Genomic DNA, 22,398 nt, shown 5'->3' with positions numbered 1-22,398 from the left:
AATGACCTAAATTTAACAATCTAATGTTACAGATGGTGTATCCTTCCAATACATTGCATTTAAATGCAAGAATGATTTAAAATCAGTCTTATAATTGGATATTTCATTACCCCATTATAAATATTGTGAGAGCTTCCTAAATAGAAGGATTGCAGAACTGCTTGATTCCGACAATTTGTTCCCTTGGACTACTGAATCTTCGGTGGAAAATACAAAATGTCCTACTCTTTCAGAATAACATAACCAACTATAATAGACCTTGGATTTTCTTGTAGTCAATCGCCATCCATAGATTATCCATATTATAGCTCATCAGAGCCATCAACATGATATCTCAATTTAAATCATACCGTGCAATACTCAGCGGTGGTCCGACTTTAGACAGTTGTATACTTTGGATACTATGATGACTCCATACAGTTGTAATACATACTATCTACATGTACCCCCTAATTGTACCACAGACAAATAGCATCAGCATCTGGTTGATTCTGAGTTGTCTTCTCCCAGAGAGCTGGGAAAGATAGCTGACAAATGGGTCAGATTTAGGGTGCCTATAAAGACCCAGGATGGACATGACCATACACAGGCTTCCCAGCAGGGGAAAGAGGTGAGCAAGGAGCAAGATAAAAATAAGGAGTTCTCTAAAGGGCCCCAAAATACTTCTCAGGAGGGTGGGCCCGAGACTTCACACAATCCAAAGGTAAAGGGTATCAAGGTAAGAACTGGGACCAAATAAAGATTATGGGTTGTGCCATGAATGTCATCAGGCAGGTCATAAAAAGGGAGCTGCTGCATGTTCCAAAAAGTCCCCCAGTGGTAGACAATCCCAAGTGTTGGTTGTCACTGGAGTGGGAAAATAAGTGTACTCTGGAAGGGTCAGAGGTTACACTGAATCTACCTTTTAGATGCTTATGTGTCAGGTTTAGGGCAAATGCTAAATCCTTTATAGGTACATTAAAACAAATTATTTAAGCTGTGTTCATGTTGGTGAAATTGAAATAAAACTATTTCTACTTTAGACTAGACCAAAATATCATATTACCAAAATGTAAACTAACCTTTATATCGGTTTCTTCTCTAATGTCATTCAATCAAATCAATCAATCAATCAAGGAATTTGTAAAGCACACTACTCACCCGTGAGGGTCTCAAGGCGCTGCGGGGGAGGGGAGACAGGTCAGGGTGTAGAAGGAGAGCCGTCTGTTGAGGTATTCTGGTCCGGTGTTGTGCAGTGCTTTGTGAGCGTGGATGAGCAGTTTGATGGTGATTCTCTTGTTGATGGGGAGCCAATGCAGGTCTCTCAGGTGGCCTGTGATGTGGCAGTGGATGTCCAGGATGAGCCGTGCGGAGGTGTTCTAGATGCGTTGCAGCCTTATATGGATTTTGGCAGTGGTTCCTGCATAGAGGGCACTGCCGTAGTTCAGTTTGCTGCTTACGAGGGCTTGGGCGACTGTTCTTCTGGTTTCCGTGGGGATCCATTTGTAGATCTTTCGGAGCATGCAGAGGGCGTTGAAGCAGGAGGGGAGATGACGTTGACTTGCTGAGTTTTGGATAGTGAGAAGTCCAGGATGAATCCTAGGTTGCGTGCGTGGTCCATGGGAGTCGGAACGGATCCGAGAGTGGCAGGCCACCAGGAGTCATCCCATGCGGCGGGGGGAGCCGAAGATGAGGACCTGAGACTTGTCGGAATTGAGTTTGAGGCAGCTGTTCTTCATCCATTTGGCGATGGCCGTCATTCCTTCTAAAGGTTGGTCTTGGAGGAGTCCTTGGTAAGAGAGAGAATCAGCTGGGTGTCATTGGCATAGGAGATGATGAGGAGGTTGCGAGATCGGGCAATGTTAGCGAGCTGAGCCATGTAGATGTTGAAGAACGTCGGGCTGAGGGAGGAACCCTGGGGTACACCACAGACAATTTTTGTGGCCTCAGAGCGGAAAGGAGGGAGGCAGATTCTCTGAGTTCTACCGGTGAGAAAGGAGGTGACCCAGTCCAGGACTCTGTCACGGATTCCTGCATTGCTGAGGCATGTGCGTAGGGTGTGGTGGAATACGGTGTCGAACATGGCTGAGAGGTCCAGGAGGATGAGGGCCGCATTTTTGCCATTTTCCAGTATGGTTCTGATGTCGTCAGTGGCGGCGATGAGGGCAGTTTTGGTGCTGTGGTTGCTGCGGAATCCGGATTGGGAAGGGTCCAGAGTGCTGTTCTCCTCGAGGAAGTGGGTCAGTTGTCTGTTGACAGCCCTTTTGATTACTTTTGCTGGGAAGGGAAGTAGAGAAATAGGCCAGAAGTTCTTGAGGTTCTTTGGGTCCACCTTGTTTTTTTTTTTAGGAGGGCGTTGATCTCTGCGTGTTTCCAGCTCTCCGGGAAGGTGGCCAACTCGAAGGAGCTGTTGATCTTCCGGAGTTGGAGTTCGATGATGGAGCTTGCTTTGTTGAGGATGTGGTGAGGACAGGGGTCAGATAGTGAGCCAGAGTGGATGGTGTTCCTGATTTCGATGGTATCGTTGTGATGGTGGGATGTCGGCGTTGGAGTTGGGGTGGGAGAGTTCCCTCACGATGTTGCAGAGCCCCTTGTGGATGTGTGCGTTATTGTTGATGTGTTCTTTGAAGGCAGTTCTCTTGGCGGTTCGGATGAGTCGGTGGTGTCTGCAGATGACGTTTTTGAAGGCTGTGTGGTTGTCCAGTGTCAGATTATGGCGTCACTTCTTTTCAAGTCTTCAGCATGTCTGCTTAGATTCGTGGAGGTCGGCGGCAAGGGGCAAGAGTGTTTGCACGGGTGTTGATCCATTGCCTACAGTTGCGGGCAGCTGTGTCAGTGTCTTTGGTGTCGATGGGTGGGTTCCGGGAGAGGGTAGTGATTAGTTGGTCTTCGGTGATCTTGTTCCATCTGCGGTGAGGAATCCGTTGTGGGTGATTGTGTGTTGTGGGTTTAGCATGTAGTCAAAATAAAACCAAAACAACCAAAAATGCATAACTTTTATCTTAAGACTAAATAGTAGTAAGGACAGTAAATGTCAAAAGACTACCAACCACCATGCAAATTAACTGTTTTAATTGATTCTACATTCTTAAACTATTTTGTAGAAATTTGCATGGATTTTTTCTGAGTGTTTGTCCATGCAAGTTGCTACACATCTAGTGTACCTTAGGCATACTGCAAAGAGTGAAGCTTTCTTTTAGAATACAGTACCTTGAATTCTTGTGGAGTGAACTATACACATACAGCTAATCCATTCTGAGTGCTGGGATTTTAAAGTATGAAGAACCTCCAAAGTCTTTGCATCGATGATCAGGACATCTTGATATTGTCCACCACAGAGCAGCCAGCCTTCTCCAGTCATTCGAAAAGAGCAATGGTAATACTGTTACAGCAGAGACAAAAACAGATCAACAGCAAATTTACTTAGAAGAGTGCTCATCAGTTTATATTTTGATACCAGTGTTATCAAGTGGATTATTTCATGCAATGAAAGTTATAGTTTTTATAACAAATATGCATTACACATGTTAATCCCTCAGACAAATCAGACAACTCCTTTATGCTAGGCTTTTCATAGCTCAGATAGACATACAGAAGCGCCTCTTCTCTTACCTATGGTATGTTCACACTTTGAATTACTTTAATTAATCATGACTTACGGTGGGTATAAGAAGTTGCAAATAAGCAGTGCTGTTCAAATTCTCTTCCAGGATGGGAATGATCCACCATGAATTCCACTGTAGTTGTAGAATTGTGAGAAATAGTGTTTACTGGCTGAGGAGGGTGAAGCCCTACTCAATCAGGAACCACAATCAAACCTCAAATTAACCTTTGCTCATCCCTCTGGTAGCTTGGCACTGAGCAGTCAAGCTTAACTTAGAGGCAATTTGTAAAGTATTTATGCAGCACAACACCAGAAAACCCCCACACCAAATTAGAAAATAAGTAATTTTAAACAAATAAACTGAGACAAAAATGACAATCAGTAGAACTGAAGACATGCAATTTTTAAAGATTTCAATAAAAATAGAGCCAAAAAGCCCAAAGTGGCAACTTCGGACATCTGGTTACGCCAGACCGGGACAACGTCAATTTCAGGCCGACCTCAATGGAGCACGGGCTGGCTACTGAGTACCCTAAATTCTATTTTGCAGAGTGTTGCAAGGTCCTGCGTCGAGGATCAACTGCACAGCTGAGGTGATGCGAAGGTATGATGCATCATCATTGAGGATCCTGTTGATGACATTTTGCAATGCAAAGGTCAGCATCAAAGATTTGGTGCACAGTCTAGGTGATGCGTGGATTCTGAAGAGCTATGATTCTGCAATGCAAGAACTTGCGTCATTCTCAAGGCTGCCATAGACAAGAGATTTGTGATGCGAGAGCCTGCCACAGTGAACCTTCACACAGCGCATCAGCAATTCAGACATCAGGGGTGATGCAGAGTCCTTCCTCTTGGAGAACCATTGTAGCAAAGGTGAAGCATTGGTTCTGTTCTGGATTGTGCAACACAGCAGAAGAGATGTGTTGGTTCTGCTGGATTCACTGATGGGCTGGCAGAGCACTTTCAGGCCCACTTCCAAGGGTCCAGGACCAAGATAGCACCACTTGGTAGGGAAAGACTCTCAGTTCGCAGAGTCCAGGTGCTGGGTTTGAGGATGTTCAAGCATTTTGTACCTGAAGCTCTAGTCAGGAGGCCAGCCAACTAGCCCTTGGAGTCACTTTGTGATCTTGGGGTCAACATATTTAAGTCCAGCCCTTCACTACAAGGCAAGAGGGCAGCAGGCAGTAGGTCAACACAGCAGGGCAGCAGTCCTACAAAGCAACAGTCCAGCAGAGTGGCAGTCCTTTCAGCAGCACAGCAACCATTTTTCCTGTGTGTTCAAAGGTCCAGAAGTGTATCTTAGAGCTGGTGTCTGAGGTCTAACATTTATACCCAGCTCTGCCTTTGAAGTGGGAGAAGCTTCTAGAGATTTCCTTTGAAGTCTTCAGGCATCATGCCTTCCCTGTCTTAGTTCCAGACTAACTAGAGGGAGTATGCAAGCCCTTTGTGTCTAGGAAGGACACAGTCTATTCACGTGTAAGTATGGCTTTGCCCTCACATCCTGCCAGTGCAGGCCCATCCAGTCACACCGGTGCACTTTGATGTGTGTGGCTGTCTAGGAGGAACTCACAAAAATCAGCTGTCAGCTATACCCAGTAAAATGACAGAGACCAGAAGCAGGCACTACATTTTTTAAGGCAGGAAAATGCTTACTTTTCTAAAATTATTATTTTCAAAATTGTAATTTAAAATCCAACTTCACAGTGACCGAGGACTTTTCATTATAATTTCAAAGACGCCAAAAATGAACTAGTCATCTGCTCCCATTTGGTAACCATCACTACAAGGACATGTAAAACTAGAAATAAGACATGTCCATCTTTTTAAATGCACTACACACTGCCCCTTGGGATGTGCAGTACCTACTCTAGGGTTGACATATTTATTAATAAGGCCTCGCAAAAAGTATATTTGGCCAGGTTGACATTACTATCTAAAGCTGCACACCTAGGCTGCAATGGCAGGCCTAAGAAATGCATAAAGGGCCTACTTAAATTGGTGGCACAATAAGCGCAACAGGCCCAGTAGTAGCATTTAATTTATAGACTCTGGGTGCAGGTTGTAACACTGTACTAGGGACTTACAAGTAAATTATATGTCAGTTAATAAAAGGAGAATTTAAGGCTTGGCAAGGTGTTTTAAATGCCAAGTCGGCATGGCAGTGTAACACTGCATTCAGGCTATCGGGGTCCTGGGCATTTTTTTAAAGCACTACTTAAGTGGGTGGCACAAGCAGTGCTGCAGGCCCACTAATAGCATTTCATTTACAGACTCTGGGCACATGTAGCACACTTTACTAGTGACTTATAGGTAAATTAAATATGCCAATTAGATATACATCAATGAAACTATGTTTTTGGGAGAGAGCAGCAGCACTTAAGCACTGGTTAGTAGAGGTAAGGTGTGCAGAGTCCTAAAAGCCAACAAAAACAGGTTCAGAAAACAGGAGGGTGAATGTAAATTGTTTGGGGATGACCCTGCAAAAAGGGCCAAGTCCAACATTGATGGACTAAAGCAATCAGGGTCAACAGATATGTTTAGTAATAAGTCTTCTTTCTGCATGAAGTAAGGAGCATACAAGTCACAAGTATTAAAAGTTTTGACAGTCTCACAAGGTGAATTTTTTCTAAATTGATTTTAGCATATCATGAAGGATCATTACAAGGAACATTTGGGAGAGTACTTTTTTATGTGGTACTGAAGGTCTTCTGAGGTGCTGGAATATGGAGGAGAACGAGGGTTGCATGCGCTTACTAAAGATAATAATAGAGGAAATTCTCATAAGGAACTTGCTTCAGACCTTTTTTTTTTTTACAACTTGTGACCTCATATCATATTATGGATTTCCGAGGCCATGGAAAATACATTATTTAGGGGCCCCTGGATAAAACAGCTTTGTATTTTAGTACCCATTTTCTGCTAATTGAAACCACACAATCCTAAACAATTTTGAATACATTATAGGCTGAGAATCGTAATGATGATCCTGTAATTCTCTGTGGGACAGGAACATCGACTTCACTTGTGAACCCTTTTCTGTAGTGTTTATGGACTGAGAAAGGTCCGTGCTATTGTTGCTTTTTAGATAAGCACCTCTGATTACCATTGTCGCGTGTGTATATTACTGTTGAGAGAGCATCAAACATGTTTGTTTCACCCACACCCTCTGTGTCACCGTACATTATGTTTACAAAGGAAATATATTTTCATGTTTGTAGTTTTGGATAAATAACCATTTGGTTGGTAACATGGTTAAATTTATGTCAAGGGATACACTGTTTTGTGTCATAACAACAATACTTCAATCCGAAGGGCTCAAGCACCTTAGCACTGATTAGTATGGGTAAAGTACAGAGAGTCTGATGGCCAACAAACAAGGGTTCATCAACAGAAGGAAATAAATCTGGGGAATACCACACAAAAAGTTGATCATTATCAACAGGGATACCATAAATAAGGTATTTTCCCCATTATAAAACAATTCTACAGGGGAGGCTTGCTTCTGTTAAGGGCTAAAAATATTCAGGTGAGCTTGCCCCTAAATTTGAGTGAACTTGCCCTAATTTAGGAGTTCAGAGGGCAGCCACACATCTACTAGCCGTCACTATTTGGGTGATTTGGACTGTAGTTGAATAGGACCACACACATAGGTCTTACTTTGAAACCTAAAGTAGTAAAGCATGTGATTGGAGTGTTCAATTTATATTTTACCTAAAAACAAAAAAAATCAGTAATGATGTAAATCTGAGTATGCGTATTGGATCCAGTAAAACCCGCCAGAGGTCTAATGTACAAAAAGACTTGTTACAGCTCAATTTATTGTGTTGTGACCATGCTCACCATGTTCCCAGTTACGCAATTCAGAATATTTCCCATCACAAAAAGAATGTTTACTATTACTGTTAGACAATGTGGTGAGAATCTGCTTTGTCTTTAGTGCATGAGACACCAGCCTGCCGAGGGCACAATACCTCTATTACATCATCCACTTTCACAATATGCCTGCACATCAAGCAGAGTTGCACTGCTGCAAACAGTGTCACATAGTGAATTGCTCATTGGGGAATTAATTCCCTGGATTGCAGAGAGTCGTGCAATCATTATTTCTCTTGATGCATTCAGGGCTGGACTGGGAACCAGAAGCAGCCTTGGCAAAAATGCTGAAAAAGCCATGGCTCCTGTGCCTTCTCATTCGGTCTCACTTTTTCCATCCATCCGCCTCTCTCTCTTCTTCCTCTCTGAATACATTCTCTCTCCCTTCCATTTTCCTCTTTCTCTTTCTCGGTATCTTGAAGCCTCCCCATGCTTGCCACGGTTAACATCAGGGAGCTGAGGAAAGTGACAGTGGCACCAAAGGCAGCCTTGGGCTTTCAAAATAAGCCTTCAAGGGCCTCAGTCCGCTAGGAAAATACCTGGTGGAATTACAGGCTTGCCAGCCATGGATGCAGGATTGCTGGAACTAGGAGTCCAGCAGGTGCTGAAACACCCTCAGGCTAGAGAGCTGCCAATACACTAGTGAGACCCTCTTAACAGTTTCTTTCCATTCAGCATTTGGTTCACGTTCGTGAATTCAAACATAATTAAGCAGAACTCAGTGAAAACTAGCAAAATTCGCTTTTATTTAATTACAGAAAATTTGAGGAAAATTACATATAATTATGCATAATTACATAAAATGCGAATACATTTTTTAGTGCTATATTTTATAATGGAATATGTTCCTGCATCACTTTTTGACAAGTGTATACACCTTGAATGTTCTGGCCATTCCTGTTGTTCCCACGCACTTGTGGTAACATTTTTGCACGAATGGTGCTTAATTAAAAGACTATACAAATCCAAGAATTCCATGTAACAAGGTTATCACGAAATTCTCAAAAATACATAAATTGAGCAATTTTGTTTACATTTCACCCAGGCGAACGACTGCATATTCTTCTATTCTGAAAATCTTTTTGCCTAAATGAAAAGAGACGACATATTAAGCTAAGGTTGTACTCTAGTAGGGCAATGGCTGGGGTGAAAGGAAGGTGCATTTGAGTAGAGACACATCACACCCAAATCTTAGAAGCCATTGACTAGTTTCCTTTCTGAAATTTACAAGTATATTTAAAAAAAAAGAAGAGGCCCATAAGACCCTTTGCTGCCCTTAAACACTATCTCTCCCCAATTCCTTCACTACCTCTAAACCCCATCCATCTCTGCCCCTAAAGACCGCTCAGCACACCCAAATACAAACCACTCCTGGCCATTAAGCTCCACCCATCCCTCAACCCTAATACACCTTTCTAGCCCTAAACTCTACCAATCTCTGAACCCTAAGACCCCCTGAACTACACATATTCCTGAACTCTAAAATACCTTTTTCTACACTGTTGGAAATGGCCCTTTTTGGAGGGTCATCCCCAGTCTTTTTGCCTCCTGCCTCCTATTTTGTCCTGACCTGTTGCTGTTGGCTTTTGAACTCTGAGCACTTTACCACTGCTAACCAGCGCTAAAGTGCATATGCTCTCTGTGTAAAATTGTTTGTAATTGGTTTATCCATGATTGGCATATTTGATTTACTAATAAGTCCCTAGTAAAGTGCACTAGTGGTGTCAGGCCCTGTAAATCAAATGCTACTAGTGGGCCTGCAGCACTCGTTGTGCCACCCACATAAGTAGCTCTGTAATCATGTCTCAGACCTGCCACTGCAGTGTCTGTGTGTACAGTTTTAATTGTAAATTCGACTTGGCAAGTGTACCCACTTGCCATACCCAAACCTTCCCTTTTCTTACATGTAAGGCACCCCTAAGGTAGGCCCTAGGTAGCCCCAAGGGCAGGGTGCAGTGTATGGTTAAGGTAGGACATATAGTAATGTGTTTTATATGTCCTGACAGTGAAATATTGCTAAATTCGTTTTTCACTGTTGCAAGGCCTGTTCCTCTCATAGGTTAACATGCAGGCTACCTTTAAATCTGATTAAAGTGTAGATTCCCTTTGGGAGCGGACGGACATGTGGAGTTTGGGGTCTCTGAGCTCACAATTTAAAAATACATCTTTTAGTAAAGTTGATTTTAAGATTGTGCGTTTGAAAATGCCACTTTTAGAAAGTGAGCATTTTCTTGCTTATACCATTTCTGTGACTCTGCCTGTTTGTGGATTCCCTGTCTGGGTCAGTTCGACAGTTGGGCTGGTTGCACCTCACACTAGACAGTGACACAAAGGGAGCTGGGGTGTAGTCTGCATTTCCTGATGAGACATCTGTGCTGGGGGGGGGGGGGAGGGATGAGGGGGGGGGCAGAGTGGTCACTTACACCTGAAAGGGCTGTGCCTGTCCTCACACAATGCCGTCTCCGACCCACTGGTGAGTGTCTGGGGCCTGACCTGGGAAAGGCAGGATTTCACATTCAAAAGAGACTTTATTTTGAAGTAGGCCTACTTCAAAGGAGAAATTGGGTATAAGAAGGGCACCCAAAACCACAGACTTCAGAACACTTCTGGAAACAAGAGGAATCTCTGCCTGGAGAAGAGCTGAAGAGAAGTGCTGCCCGGCCCGTGACTGTGCTTTGTGGAGCTATCCTGCAGTTGCTGCTTCTGCCAGAATAAGAGGGCAAAGACTGGACTTTGTCTGCCTTCCATCTTGTGAAGAAATCTCCAAGGGCTTGATTTAGAGCTTGCCTCCTGTTGTTTGAAGTCTCAGGGACAGCAACGACTTCTCTCTGCCAGCCCCTGGAGTCTCTGGAGAGACACCTTCTCTGACAAGTGGTGCCCTATCCAGTCTGTGGGCCCTTGAAAGGAAAGCTGGTGGAAATCCAAGGAAATCGACTTCGGACAACTTCGGACCGACGCCCCTGTTGAATCCGGTGACGCCGCCTGCACCCGACACCGTGATCTGTGCTGGAACGCGACGACATTCGCAGGCCCGATGCCGCTGCAGCCCCGCTGAAGTCCGCTACTCCGTGGAAGTCGCCACACCACGTCGTGACCGACGCCGCTTGAAGTGCGCGGATTCAACGTTTCGCACAGACGCCGCGATCCCCAACTTCGCGTATCGTCATTTTTCACTCTTCACCAAAGGTACTGTACTTGGGGGTCTATGCGACTCCGTCTCCGGCGCCGTTGGTGTCGGCTTGTTGGGAACGACTCCGTCATGACGCCGTGTTAACACCTCATCGAAGCATTTTTTTGTTTAATCTTTAAAAATTCATATCTTGACTTGTGTATGTCGGATTTTTGTTGTTTTTGTCTTGTTTTGTTTAGCTAAATATTTCCTATTGTTCTAAACTGGTGTTGTGTCATTTTGTGGTGTTTTCATTAAGTTACTCTGGGTGTTGGTACAAATACTTTACACCTAGCACTCTGAAGTTAAGCCTACTGCTCTGCCAAGCTACCAAGGGGGTAAGCAGGGGTTAGCTGAGGGTGATTCTCTTTTACCCTGACTAGAGTGAGGGTCCTTGCTTGAACAGTGGGTAACCTGACTGTCAACCAAAGACCCCATTTCTAACATACGCAGAATCCCTAAAACCCTAAATCACCTCTAAACTCCACCCATTCCTACACCCTAAAACAAATGCTCAAACAAACCCTCATCACCACAAACACTTCCCATCCCTAACTCCTTAAGCCATTACCATGACTAAACTCCACCCAACCTTCAACCCTAAAAACCCTTTCTACATTTAAACTCACCCCTATTCCTGAACCCTTAAAATCCATCACCATTCTGACCACCGCCCATTCCTGTTCTCTAAAAACACTACACCATCCCTAAACTCTGTCTTCCACTTAACCTTAAAAATCCTCACAGACCCTAAACTCCACTCATCCGTGAACCCTATAAACCTCTCACCAACCTAACCTCCACCTATTCCTCATGCCTAAAAACCCTCACTGCCATTAAATCTCATCCATCCATGAGCTCTAATTAACCTTCATCACCTCTAAATATCACTCATCTCTAAAAACCAATAAACCCATCAATCTCCCCAAAATGCCACTCAAATTTGTGAATTTGGATTTTTACTTAAAACCACTTTTAACATTTTTCCTTTATTTTTCAAATTTTATTTCCTTAAAATAATCTTTCTGGTTTCTAATGATTTGGTTTCCTCCAATGTGATTTCTCAGTTTTTGTTTTTCCATTAAGTCATACACATTAATTTCTGTGCAATAGGTATGTGGACCTACCGAACTGCCACCTCATTAAATTGTACTTTCAATTCTAATTGATAGCTTTCTCCTAGTTTCCCCACCCTGGCAGATGGCCTCATTTATTTATTTAGCGGGATCTGAAAATCATTCAATTATAGGACGAAACTACAATTGCACAGTAGAATCCACCGACTTATCTTCCTCCACAACACCAATGTGGTCAAGAAAATTCAGCCAATGGATTTAATTGTTCTCTAGAAATTAGAGGATATTAAGTTCCCTCTCAATAGGGTCCTAAGTAACTAATTTCACTTGTGTAACACGCTTCAACCCCTCCAGATACACATGATGTCACAGTCTCTGCTTGTACATTTTTGCTTATATTCTCACTAAATAACACCAAGATTTTTTCCAAACCCCTATGACTCTAGTGAGCAGATGCCATTAGCAAACACCTCTCCTCTAATAATTGTTCTAGCAGCAGTGCACTAATGAACTTTTTGGAAGACTAAAAATGGTGGAATTTGACAAAAACTGCATTTACTGTAGTAGTATTTCAAAGTCACGATTTTGCGGTATGCAGTGTCGCAGTGCCAAGAGATCAGCATGGTGGCATAAGTAGCACCTTAGTAGCCAACTTTAATTTTCAAGTATTACAACCTTCTATCAAAGGCTGTTACAGTTGTTAAAGGCTCTGAACTCCAGTTATGGGCACGAACCACCGGTGAGGTCCTTTGACAAGGTACATGGTTTACAACAACAGGTATAGGGTAAGGCTATAGGACTTTAAAGCTACGAGAACATTCCGCTCACTTAGGGCATAATGATCTAAAATGAACAATGGGAAGCAAAAAGACAAACATTGCAATGTTGTAGCAGAGGGTCTCATCCAGAATTATAGGTCGTGAGCAAGGCCATACTGTCTACCAGGAGGTTTGAGGGTTTTGCTGGGGACCTGCCAGCCACATTCTACTTGCAGCTTCCAGATAAACAGTGCACACATTTTTTTTTAATTCTAAAGCGTGGTTAAAGTGTACTTTAAAACCATTTGTCTTTGCATCATTTACTTAGAAGTGTTGCAAGTCGGCAGATCCCCAGTAATAAAAACGGCACCACCAGTATGGAAGCAGGCCGTCACCGTGCCAGCCTACCCACCAAAAACCCAGGAGGCCAGTTGGCCACCAGCAGTGAGCCACTCCTATGTCCTCGGTGAAACTGTCAACATTCTCCAATGTTCTACTACATGGTTATTATTGAAATTATGCACAATCCGAAAAAAACTCGGATTTTTATAAAGCCAAAGTCATTTTAAGGGGTGTTTTTTTTTTCCTCCAGGGTTAACTGGTTAGTAAAAACTACCCAGTGTGAAATACTGACAAACTGCAGCCACAACGACTATACTTACACAGATTGATGCGTGCCAAAACGGAAGCATGGTGGTTTCAACGCACTGCCCACTGATGACATTCCATATACACATCTCCCTGTCGAAGAGAACCACAGTTTCAATAAAATACACTCAGTTTGTTAGCAGTAATCTTGCGAAACATAGTTTTTTTTTTTAATGTTCTCAAATACAGGCTCTTAATCAGGAGCAGAGATGTGCTGGCTGCTTACATTGACACTGGATGTCACAAGCGATATCTCCCTATTATTTTATTTTGTTTTGTAGTAAAGGCACACTTCAGGCTACTCGCAAACCACAGTTCAAATCTTGGGCCTATCTGCAACCAACTGTGGTATTCTGTAATTATGACTCGTCAATGTGACACCATAGTCATCACTGGCTGGAACTGCAACGGCTCATTTCACTCAATTCTAAATACACATTTTTCGACATCGAATGCATTTTGTGCTAGTGTGTAAAGAGCAAACAGTGCCACCAAGAGGTTGTTTTAGAAGTTCATGAACCATCCCCTTGCATACAGTGTGCTCCTGTATTAGGGACGTAATTGCAGTACAATGCCAACATGTTAAACCAATCGTTATGGTGCCAGACTATAAAGTGCTACTTTTAATCGTGCATATGTTTTATTTTAAAACAAAGGCTGGAAATATAGTAAAAGTAAGGCAAACTTAATTGCAAAAAAGGAAATATGACGAATTAAATAAGAACCATGGATACGGAGGCAATCATAGATTACCTCTTGCCATAAAACCCGTTTATTCACATTTATTATGCGAAGGTGATATAACACAACACATCACACCCGCACCATAAATATATACTAACACCACACAACACGGCAAGACAAATCATTAATGCAATAACAAAAACACGACAGAACAAATTATTAACACTCTAAAATGCAACATATAGTGAACACGAGAACACCCTGACAATGCAATACTTTACACTAACACAGCAACATAATGGCTTGCCAACCCAAGTCCAAATACAATAAAACTTATTAATACATCACAACAAAGAATACAGCAAGACATTACACTATAATCACATGTAGTACCACAACAATGTAATTGTGTTCTGGTTTTTAGGTTCAATTTTATTTTGTGTTGCGTTTTGTGTTGTTCTTCTGTGACTGTATTGTGTTTTGTTGTGCTGATTTTGTTGTAATGTCAGCCAAGTTGTATTTTGTTGCTGGTTTTGTACTGTATTTTGTTCTATTGCATTGTTGTGATGTCATTGAATGCATTTATGCTATTTGTCTTGCTGTGGTTTTGCTATTACAGTGTTTTATTGTTGTGCTTTTTTTGAGTTGCTTTGTTGTATTTCTGTTTTTAATAGGATTCTCCCCTTACTTCTCGTCCATCTAGTTAAGTAATGTTATCATCACTCTGAGTGGTCACTGACGTGCATACCTAAATGACACACCATATGAGAAGTGTGCAGATGCCACTTTGATCTCAATTTTCTCTCTCTGCCATGCGACAGCCCAAAAATGCTGTTCAAATAATGAACTGAGCAATGAAGTGAAACAAATTATAAACTGTAAGTCGGAAGCCGGGTGAAACGGGACAGATCATGTTAGTTAGGTAGCAGGAGCGCTGGAACTAGGAGTGCGGCAGGTGCTACAGCATCCCCACATACCCAGGAGTTAGTTCAGATGGAGAATAAACATTAACCCCTTCACTGCCAGGCATTTTCCCCCCCAGGTGGCAGGCCTTTTTTTGGCTATTTCAGGCAGTTTGCGCTCAGGACCTCATAACTTTCTGTCCACGTAAGCTACCCACACCACATTTGCGCCCTTTTTTGCCAACATCCTAGTGATTCTAGAGGTACTCAAAGTTTGTGGGTTCCCCTGGAGGACACCAAGAAATTAGCCAAATTACAGCGAAAATTTTGTTTTTGAAAAAAAAAAAAAAAAATTGGGGGAAAAAAGGGCTGCAGAAGGCGGCTTGGGGTTTTTTCCCTGAAAATGCCATCGACAAAGGGTTTGTGGTGCTGAAATCACCATCTTCCTAGCTTTTAGAAACAGGCAGACTTGAATCAGGAAACCAAATTCTTCAGCACAATTTTGGCATTTTTACTGGGACATCCCCATTTTTACAATTTTTTGTGCTTTTACCCTCTTTCTAGTTAGCAACAGTGTGAAACCAATGCTGGATCCTGGACAGCTAAACATTTCTGAAAAGTAGACACAAATCTGAATTCAGCAAGGGGTCATTTGTGTAGATCCTAAAAGGTTTTCCTACAGAAAATACCAGCTGAAATAAAAAAAAAAATATTGAAATGGAGGTGAAAAAAAACAGCCATTTTTCTCCACGTTTTACTGTGTTACTTTCTCCTTTGATGTCAGATTTTTTAAAGCAATATACTGTTATGTCTGCTGGACTCTTCTGGTTGTAGGGATATATAGGGCTTGTAGGTTAATCAAGAACTATGTACCCAGAGCCAATAAAGGAGCTGCACCTTGCAATGGGTCTTCTTTGTGTACCGGGTATTACATTTGCTGAAACATAAAGATGGAAAAATAGGTATCAAGGAAAGCTTTGTATTTCCAAAATGGACACAAGATAAGGTATTGAGAAGCAGTGGTTATTTGCACAACTCTGCATTCCGGGGTCCTCATACTAGAATGTGAATTGCAGGGCATTTCTCAAATAGACATGTTTTTTTTCCACACCGTCTTACATTTGGAAGGAAAAAAAAATGTAGAGAAAGACAAGGGGCAAATACACTTGTTCTGCTATTTCGTGTTTCCCCAAGTCTCTTGATAAAAATGCTACCTCACTTGTGTGGGTAGTCCTAATGCCCGTGACAGCAAACGCAACATGGACACATCACATTTTTACATTGAAATCGGACGTGTTTTTTGAAAAGTGCCTAGCTGTGGATTTTGGCCTCTAGCTCAGCCGACAGCTAGGGAAACTTACCAAACCTGTGCATTTTTCAAAACTAGACACCTAGGGGAATCCAAGATAGGGTGACTTGTGGGGCTCTCACCAGATTCTGTTAGACAAAATCCTTTGCAAACATCAACATTTGCCACAAAAAAAAAAAAAAAAAAACCTTTTCCTCACATTTTGATGATAGAAAGTTCTGGAATCTGAGAGGAGCCATAAATTTTCTTCCACCCAGCATTCCACCAAGTCTCCTGATGAAAATGGTACCTCACTTGTGTGGGTAGGCCTAGTGCCTGAACAGGAAATGCCCCCAAAGCACTACATGGACACATTAAAATAATCAAATACAAAACTACCTGTTTTTGTGGGGAGGGGGTAGGGGGAGCACCTGCTGAAGTTTGTGGATTCCTGCAGATTCCGGAAGGTCCCATCACAAAAATGTGGGGAAAATGTGTGATTTCAAGCTAAGTTGGATGTTTGCAGGACATTGTGAGTAGGAAAATGGTGCGGGTGCATGTGAAGCACACCACCTTGGACTCACCCAGATGTTTAGTTTTCATATGTTTCTAGGTCTTGTAGATTTTTCTACATGGCAGCGTCCCAAAGTCCAAAAAGTGCAGCCGTCACCATTCCAAGTGGGACGATTTTGAGAGTTAGACAAGCTCTCATGGCTCAAATGTAAAGTCAAAACCCAAAATAATCAAACGTCCTATTTCTTGCTGTTGGGATAAGATCTTTTAGAGTGTGGGGGGAGAGCTGAAAGACTGTTTCCCCTTTTAGTTGGGGTGGGGGCATAACCATGCCCTTACTAGTTGGTAGCCACCACCCCACTATTTTTTATTTTTTTAAATTCCCTGGCATCTAGTAGGCTTTCTGCCCTCAGAAGAGTGGATTTGGGTAATTGCCCTATCTGCCCACTGGTGGGCAGAACAACTTTGTCTCCATTTGCAGAAATGGCCTTCGAATAAATGTCTCCCCTGGTGTGTAGTGGCATTCCTGCAGCACGATCAATGCTCAGAGAGACATGAAAAGGGAGGGAAAAGCCTTTCTTTCTCTTTTCATGCCTCTCTGACCTCCCCTGTACCAAGGAGAAACTAATCTGTTTCTCATCGGGTCGTGATGGGAGGTGACCTCTAATGAGTTAAGCATGAGTTTAAGACTGATGAATACAAAATCTATTGTGGTAAAGTTGGAGTTCATGACTTGTAGGACTGCCAATGGCTTACTTTGTTGTTTTTTAATCAAGTTTGGTACTCACTCCTTTTCTGTACTTACCTCTGTAGAGGACTGAGCATGTTGTAGCCAATGAGTTCAAACCAATGCTTCCCAGGATGCCTCTCATCACTGCAGTCCAGACTGCCAGCTTCTGTCCCTGAATCCTGCTATGGGCAAAGCTACTAGTTTAAATTAAAACATCACAGTATTGCATATGTAGTGTTGTACACCTCTGATGAAGATAAGGGCTTATTTACTCTGAGCCTCTCTCCTCACTCCTCCTGCCTGATCTTATTCCTGTTGGGGTGTACGTCTGTGTGAGTGAGTGTATGTGTGTGAGTGAGTGTGTGTGAGTGCATGTGTGTGAGTGAGTGCATGTGTGTGAGTGAGTGCATGTGTGTGAGTGAGTGCATGTGTGTGAGTGAGTGCATGTGTGTGTGTGAGTGAGTGCATGTGAGTGAGTCAGTGCATGTGAGTGAGTCAGTGCATGTGAGAGTGCGCACATGTGCGTGTGGGTGCATGTGTGCGTGTGCGCACGTGGGTGTGTATGTGCGCGCGGGTGTGTGTGTGCATGGGTATGTGTCTGTGTGTGTGTGTCTGTCTGTCTTAGGACAGAGATTCCTAGGTAGCTAGCTTCTGCTCGTATTTTACACTAATTTAAATCAGCAACTGGATGAACTTTACTTAAACTAAATTCAAGGTGAGTTTAGATTATTGGTTTTTAACATTTTTCATTGTTCCTTATGCACAGCACTTAATTTGTAAAAGTATTGTGTTGGTGACCAAAGCTCTGCTCAGAATCCAGAGGTAGGTGCAATTAAATGTTGGGGTGCAGACTACTAAGGCTGGTAATTCTAAATCCTCTCTATTAATCCACGTCAAGACTCTTCCCGGTCTCTTTATTTCACATCTGGAACTCTCTGCTTTCTCTGTTGGTGAAAGTTTTTACATCTTTATCTTCACCCGACTTTCCAACTTGTGTGTGTTTTCCTCTCTTGCCGTCGAGTTAATGATTGATGGGGAAAAATAAGTGCAAGTGGTCCCCAGTAGCAAACACTGGCTGAAATTAAGCACTGCCTAAAAACGGCTGCACAGATAATTTAGGGTAAATCTGGAAATAATTCAAATTCCAAAATAATGTGCTAGCAGCAAACATTATGACCAGACCATGATAATTTTGAGGATGATTTAACACAATATCAAGTCAAATGATGATGCCACAATCATTTGCAGTAATAAATGTGCTACCCTTGCAGAGTTTAATGAGAAAGAGAAGAATCACAATAAGAATGACGGTGGCACAGGATTTCACACTGAACCAGTGGCAATGGATAGCATAGGTAGCACATTGAAGAGGGACTGTTGGACATTTAGACCACACTTGAAATCCCCCCAGACTATGACAGACTTTGCCCCTCATTAAGAGTTTGGCGCCTCTGCAGCCTGAACCCTGCCGGCCCTAATAGGACTTCACCGCAGGGACGACATGGGGAAACAGTGTTTCCGCCCACCAGCCCTGCGGTGAACAGGGCCTTAACATTGACTCCGGCTCCTAATGGAGCCAGCGTCAATGTGGCAGTGCAGCGGGGGCAGCAGCTCCTGTTGCGCATTCCACTGCCCCTAATTCGGGCAGTGAAATGCGTGACAGGGCTGTGTATGGGGGCACCTGCACTGCCCATGCCAAGTGCAAGGGCAGTGCAGGGGCTCCCACGCCCCACCCCCCCAAATCCACCATTCCACCAGCCTTTCCACGGTGATGTGAACCGCCATGGAAAGGCTGGGGGATGGGGACTACTAATCCCCACGGCAGCACTGCAAGCAGCTCTGCCCTGAAGGATGAGAAACCACCGGTACCGCCAGGCTGCCGGCTTGCAGCAGCCTGGCAGCATCGGTGGTCCGAGGGTGGCGGCTCTGCCTTGGTCATAATATGGCGGTAGGACTGCCACCTCAAGTCTGGCGGTTATGCAACCGTCAGACTCATAATGAGGGCCTTTAATTTCTGCCTAGACTATTTTCTGTCAGAGTCTGTTACAGTATTCTTTATGAATACTAATAGCTTCGCTGACTAGACTGCCTCATTGAAATTGTTGCTTTTTGCTATTTCTGAGTAAAAGGAATTACTTCTACCAATTTAGGATGCTAAAACAGGGATAGCCTGGATCACCAATTGTGCTGATGACAACATTGTCCCGATCAAGAGCAACATCCAGAGAAAATCCTCCAAAAACGAAAGCTGATACACCCAAGAACTCAGAACAGTGAAATAAGATAGCAAACAGCTCGAGAGGAGATGGTGCGCCCAAAAGGACACCTCCGATAGAGCAGCCTTCAAGACCTCCCTCAACCAGTACCACCACCTGCTGAGGGTAACAAAGAAGACAGCCCTTGCCACATGCATCGAAACCAAGGCCATCAACACAGAGGAAATTTTCAACATCGTTAAAGAATTCTCTAACCCAGCTGCCAGTGAAAACAACATCACACCCTCACAGGAGCTGTGTGACAACCTTGCCCACTTCAACGACAAGATCACAGCCATATACAGAAACTTCAGACCTCAACCCACACCTATGGACAGACATGCCACCACTGTAACTGACACAAACAACATACTGACCACCTTCTACATCCTCTCCACCCAGGACATCACCTCCATCATGAAATCGATCCAGTCGGGAGGTCCCACAGACCCATGCCCGCATTACATCTTCAGCCATGGAAAACCAAAGGATTGGCCAGGAACTCACCAACTGGTTCAACACCGCAACATTTTCCGATGACTGGAAACATGCCGAAGTCAGACCACTACTTAAAAAACCCTCTGCCGACCCCAGCAAATCCAAAAACTATTGGTCAATCTCCCTGCTCCCATTCCCAGCAAAGGCACTGGAAAAGATCATCGACAAGCAACTCATGACATACCTGGAGCAGAACCAACTACTCGATGCCTCCCAGTCTGGCTTCCGCATCAATCACAGCACCAAAGCTGCCCTGATAGCAGCCACCATAACATCCAAACCCTCCTCCATGAAGACAAACAGCATGTTTGACCCTCCTCAACCTCTCGGTAGCCTTCGACACCATATCCCACCTCATGGTGATTGAAATACTCTACCACATCAGCATCCAAGGGGACGCGCTCAGATGGATCAATCAGTCACCTTCTTTCCCACCAGAAGAACCCAGTAGATGTACCTCCCACTCTTCAACTCCGAACAAAAGGAGATCACCTGCGGTGTCCTCCAGGGCTCATCCCTCAGCCTCACGCTCTTTTATGCATATATGACCCCGCTGGCCAAACATCGTCAGATCCTACAGTCTCAACATAATTTCCTATGCAGACGACACCCAACTCATCCTCTCACTCACCGATGACCCCTTCACCACCAGAACCAGCTTCCACAGGTGCATGACAAGAGTCACTGATTGGATGAAGAACAACTGCCAGCAGCTGAACCAGCTCAACACAGACAAGATGAAAGTACTTGGCAACAACAGCAACACATGAAACGATTGCTGGTGGCCATCAGAACTAGGACCCACACTCACTCTCTCCGACCAGGCTAGAAACCATTGACAACAAGCTCACTATGAAATCACAGATCAATGCCCTCTCCTCCACCTGCTTCCTCACTTTGCGTATGATACGTAAGATCTTCAATTGGCTACGTCTACACATGAGATGCCCAGTGACACAGGCCTTCATCACCACCTGACTGGACTACGGCAACGCTCTCTAGTAAGGAATCATTGCACACCTCCTACAGAGACTTCAGACCATACAGAATGCCACAGCCAGACTCATTCTCAGCTTTCCCTGATGAACCCACATCACACCCCACCTCAGGCAACTCCACTGGCTCCCCATACAGAAGAGAAGCCAGTACAGCTGCTAACTCATGCACACAAGTCTCTACACAACCAAGGATCCACATACATTAACCACCGCCTGAACTTCCACCAACCACTGAGAAGACAACGCTCTGCTTCTCTTTCACTTGCCCATACTTCCCGCATCTACCGAAGCAGAAGTGGAGGATGCTCGTTCTCTAACATTGCAGTGAAAACCAGGAACAACCTCCCCACACACCTCCAGACGATAACCTCACTTCTGGAATTCCGAATGGCCCTTAAGACCTGGCTGTTCGAATAAGCCTCTGGGACCTGCAAGCTCACAGCTCCAACAGGTGATTAGCTGCACTTCATAAATCCTGATTGAGAGCAAGCTTTGACCCTTCTCTGGGCTAGCCACATAAAATCTGTATTTGAGATCCTTGGTCTTATGGATGTATGACTTGTTCCTGATTACATCCATTTAAAAATATCCATTTTTGAAACACATATATTGGGCATGGTTTGAAAGTACCAGAGTGGATCAATCAATACAGTGTTATAGAAGAAGATTATGCATTTCTAACAAATGGACCATTAGCTTTAGACATACTTGTAATTGATCCATCTGCTCTGGATAGGTTACTTTTGAATTAAAATTCCATTATAAGTTCTTCCCTTTTCGTTTTAATATATTTCTTTATTGGCAGTTCAAAGCACCTTACATGGTACGGTGCAGTATAATTATTAGGAGATCCCTGGACAATAAATGTAGAAATATGCCTGGATCCCAAGCGGGTAAAACAATAGAGCGCATCAACAAGCAACAGATAGTAGCCAAAATGAAGGTCAATAATATTTGCCACATAGCAGTTTGAGATTATCTCAATTGGCCCCAAGAAATAAACATTCAGGTATTACTGGGGAAACAGAAACAAACCTATTTCCAAAAACATTCTATGAAACACCCTGCCCTCCTCCCATACCCTCCCCACTTAGCTTGAAATCAGATATCTTGTCATACATCAATGGTTATTCTCAGTATTAGTTTCAGTTCTAACGATTTTGAATGTAGGCATTCTAGGGCACTGATTACTCTTTTCTGCAATCAAGAAGTCATTTATTGTTATTCTGCCCATTATATAGGGAAACAAGAAAACTGTGGATGCATACATGGTTGAAAAATAGACCGGTATGACATGTCATGGAAGCCATTATTCTGTTATTCTAAATAGTCACTTGATTTTCCTAGTAGCAGTGAGTTGGGTTCCTTTCATTTTATAGGCATACCCCTTAATTTTTATGTTAGTTGCAGGGATGTCATTTTT

At 43.4% G+C, this 22,398-nt stretch overlaps 1 protein-coding gene across 2 annotated transcripts in view; it reads right to left on the bottom strand.

Annotated features, from left to right (window-relative positions):
- The window catches only part of WDR72 (WD repeat domain 72), an 896,838-nt gene that overhangs the window by 687,512 nt on the left and 186,928 nt on the right, over nucleotides 1–22,398 (bottom strand). For both annotated transcript variants that reach the window (XM_069222448.1, XM_069222449.1), the window contains 2 exons: nucleotides 13,122–13,200; nucleotides 3,190–3,361 (listed from right to left, as the gene is read on the bottom strand). In XM_069222448.1, coding sequence (XP_069078549.1) covers nucleotides 3,190–3,361; nucleotides 13,122–13,200 — 251 coding nt within the window. The remainder of the gene's footprint in view (nucleotides 1–3,189; nucleotides 3,362–13,121; nucleotides 13,201–22,398) is intronic.

This window comes from Pleurodeles waltl, chromosome 3_1, assembly GCF_031143425.1.
Source record: "Pleurodeles waltl isolate 20211129_DDA chromosome 3_1, aPleWal1.hap1.20221129, whole genome shotgun sequence".
Taxonomy (NCBI): domain Eukaryota; kingdom Metazoa; phylum Chordata; class Amphibia; order Caudata; family Salamandridae; genus Pleurodeles; species Pleurodeles waltl.
The sequence above is the reverse complement of the archived record's forward strand: the minus strand, read 5'-3'. Positions and strand labels throughout refer to the sequence as shown.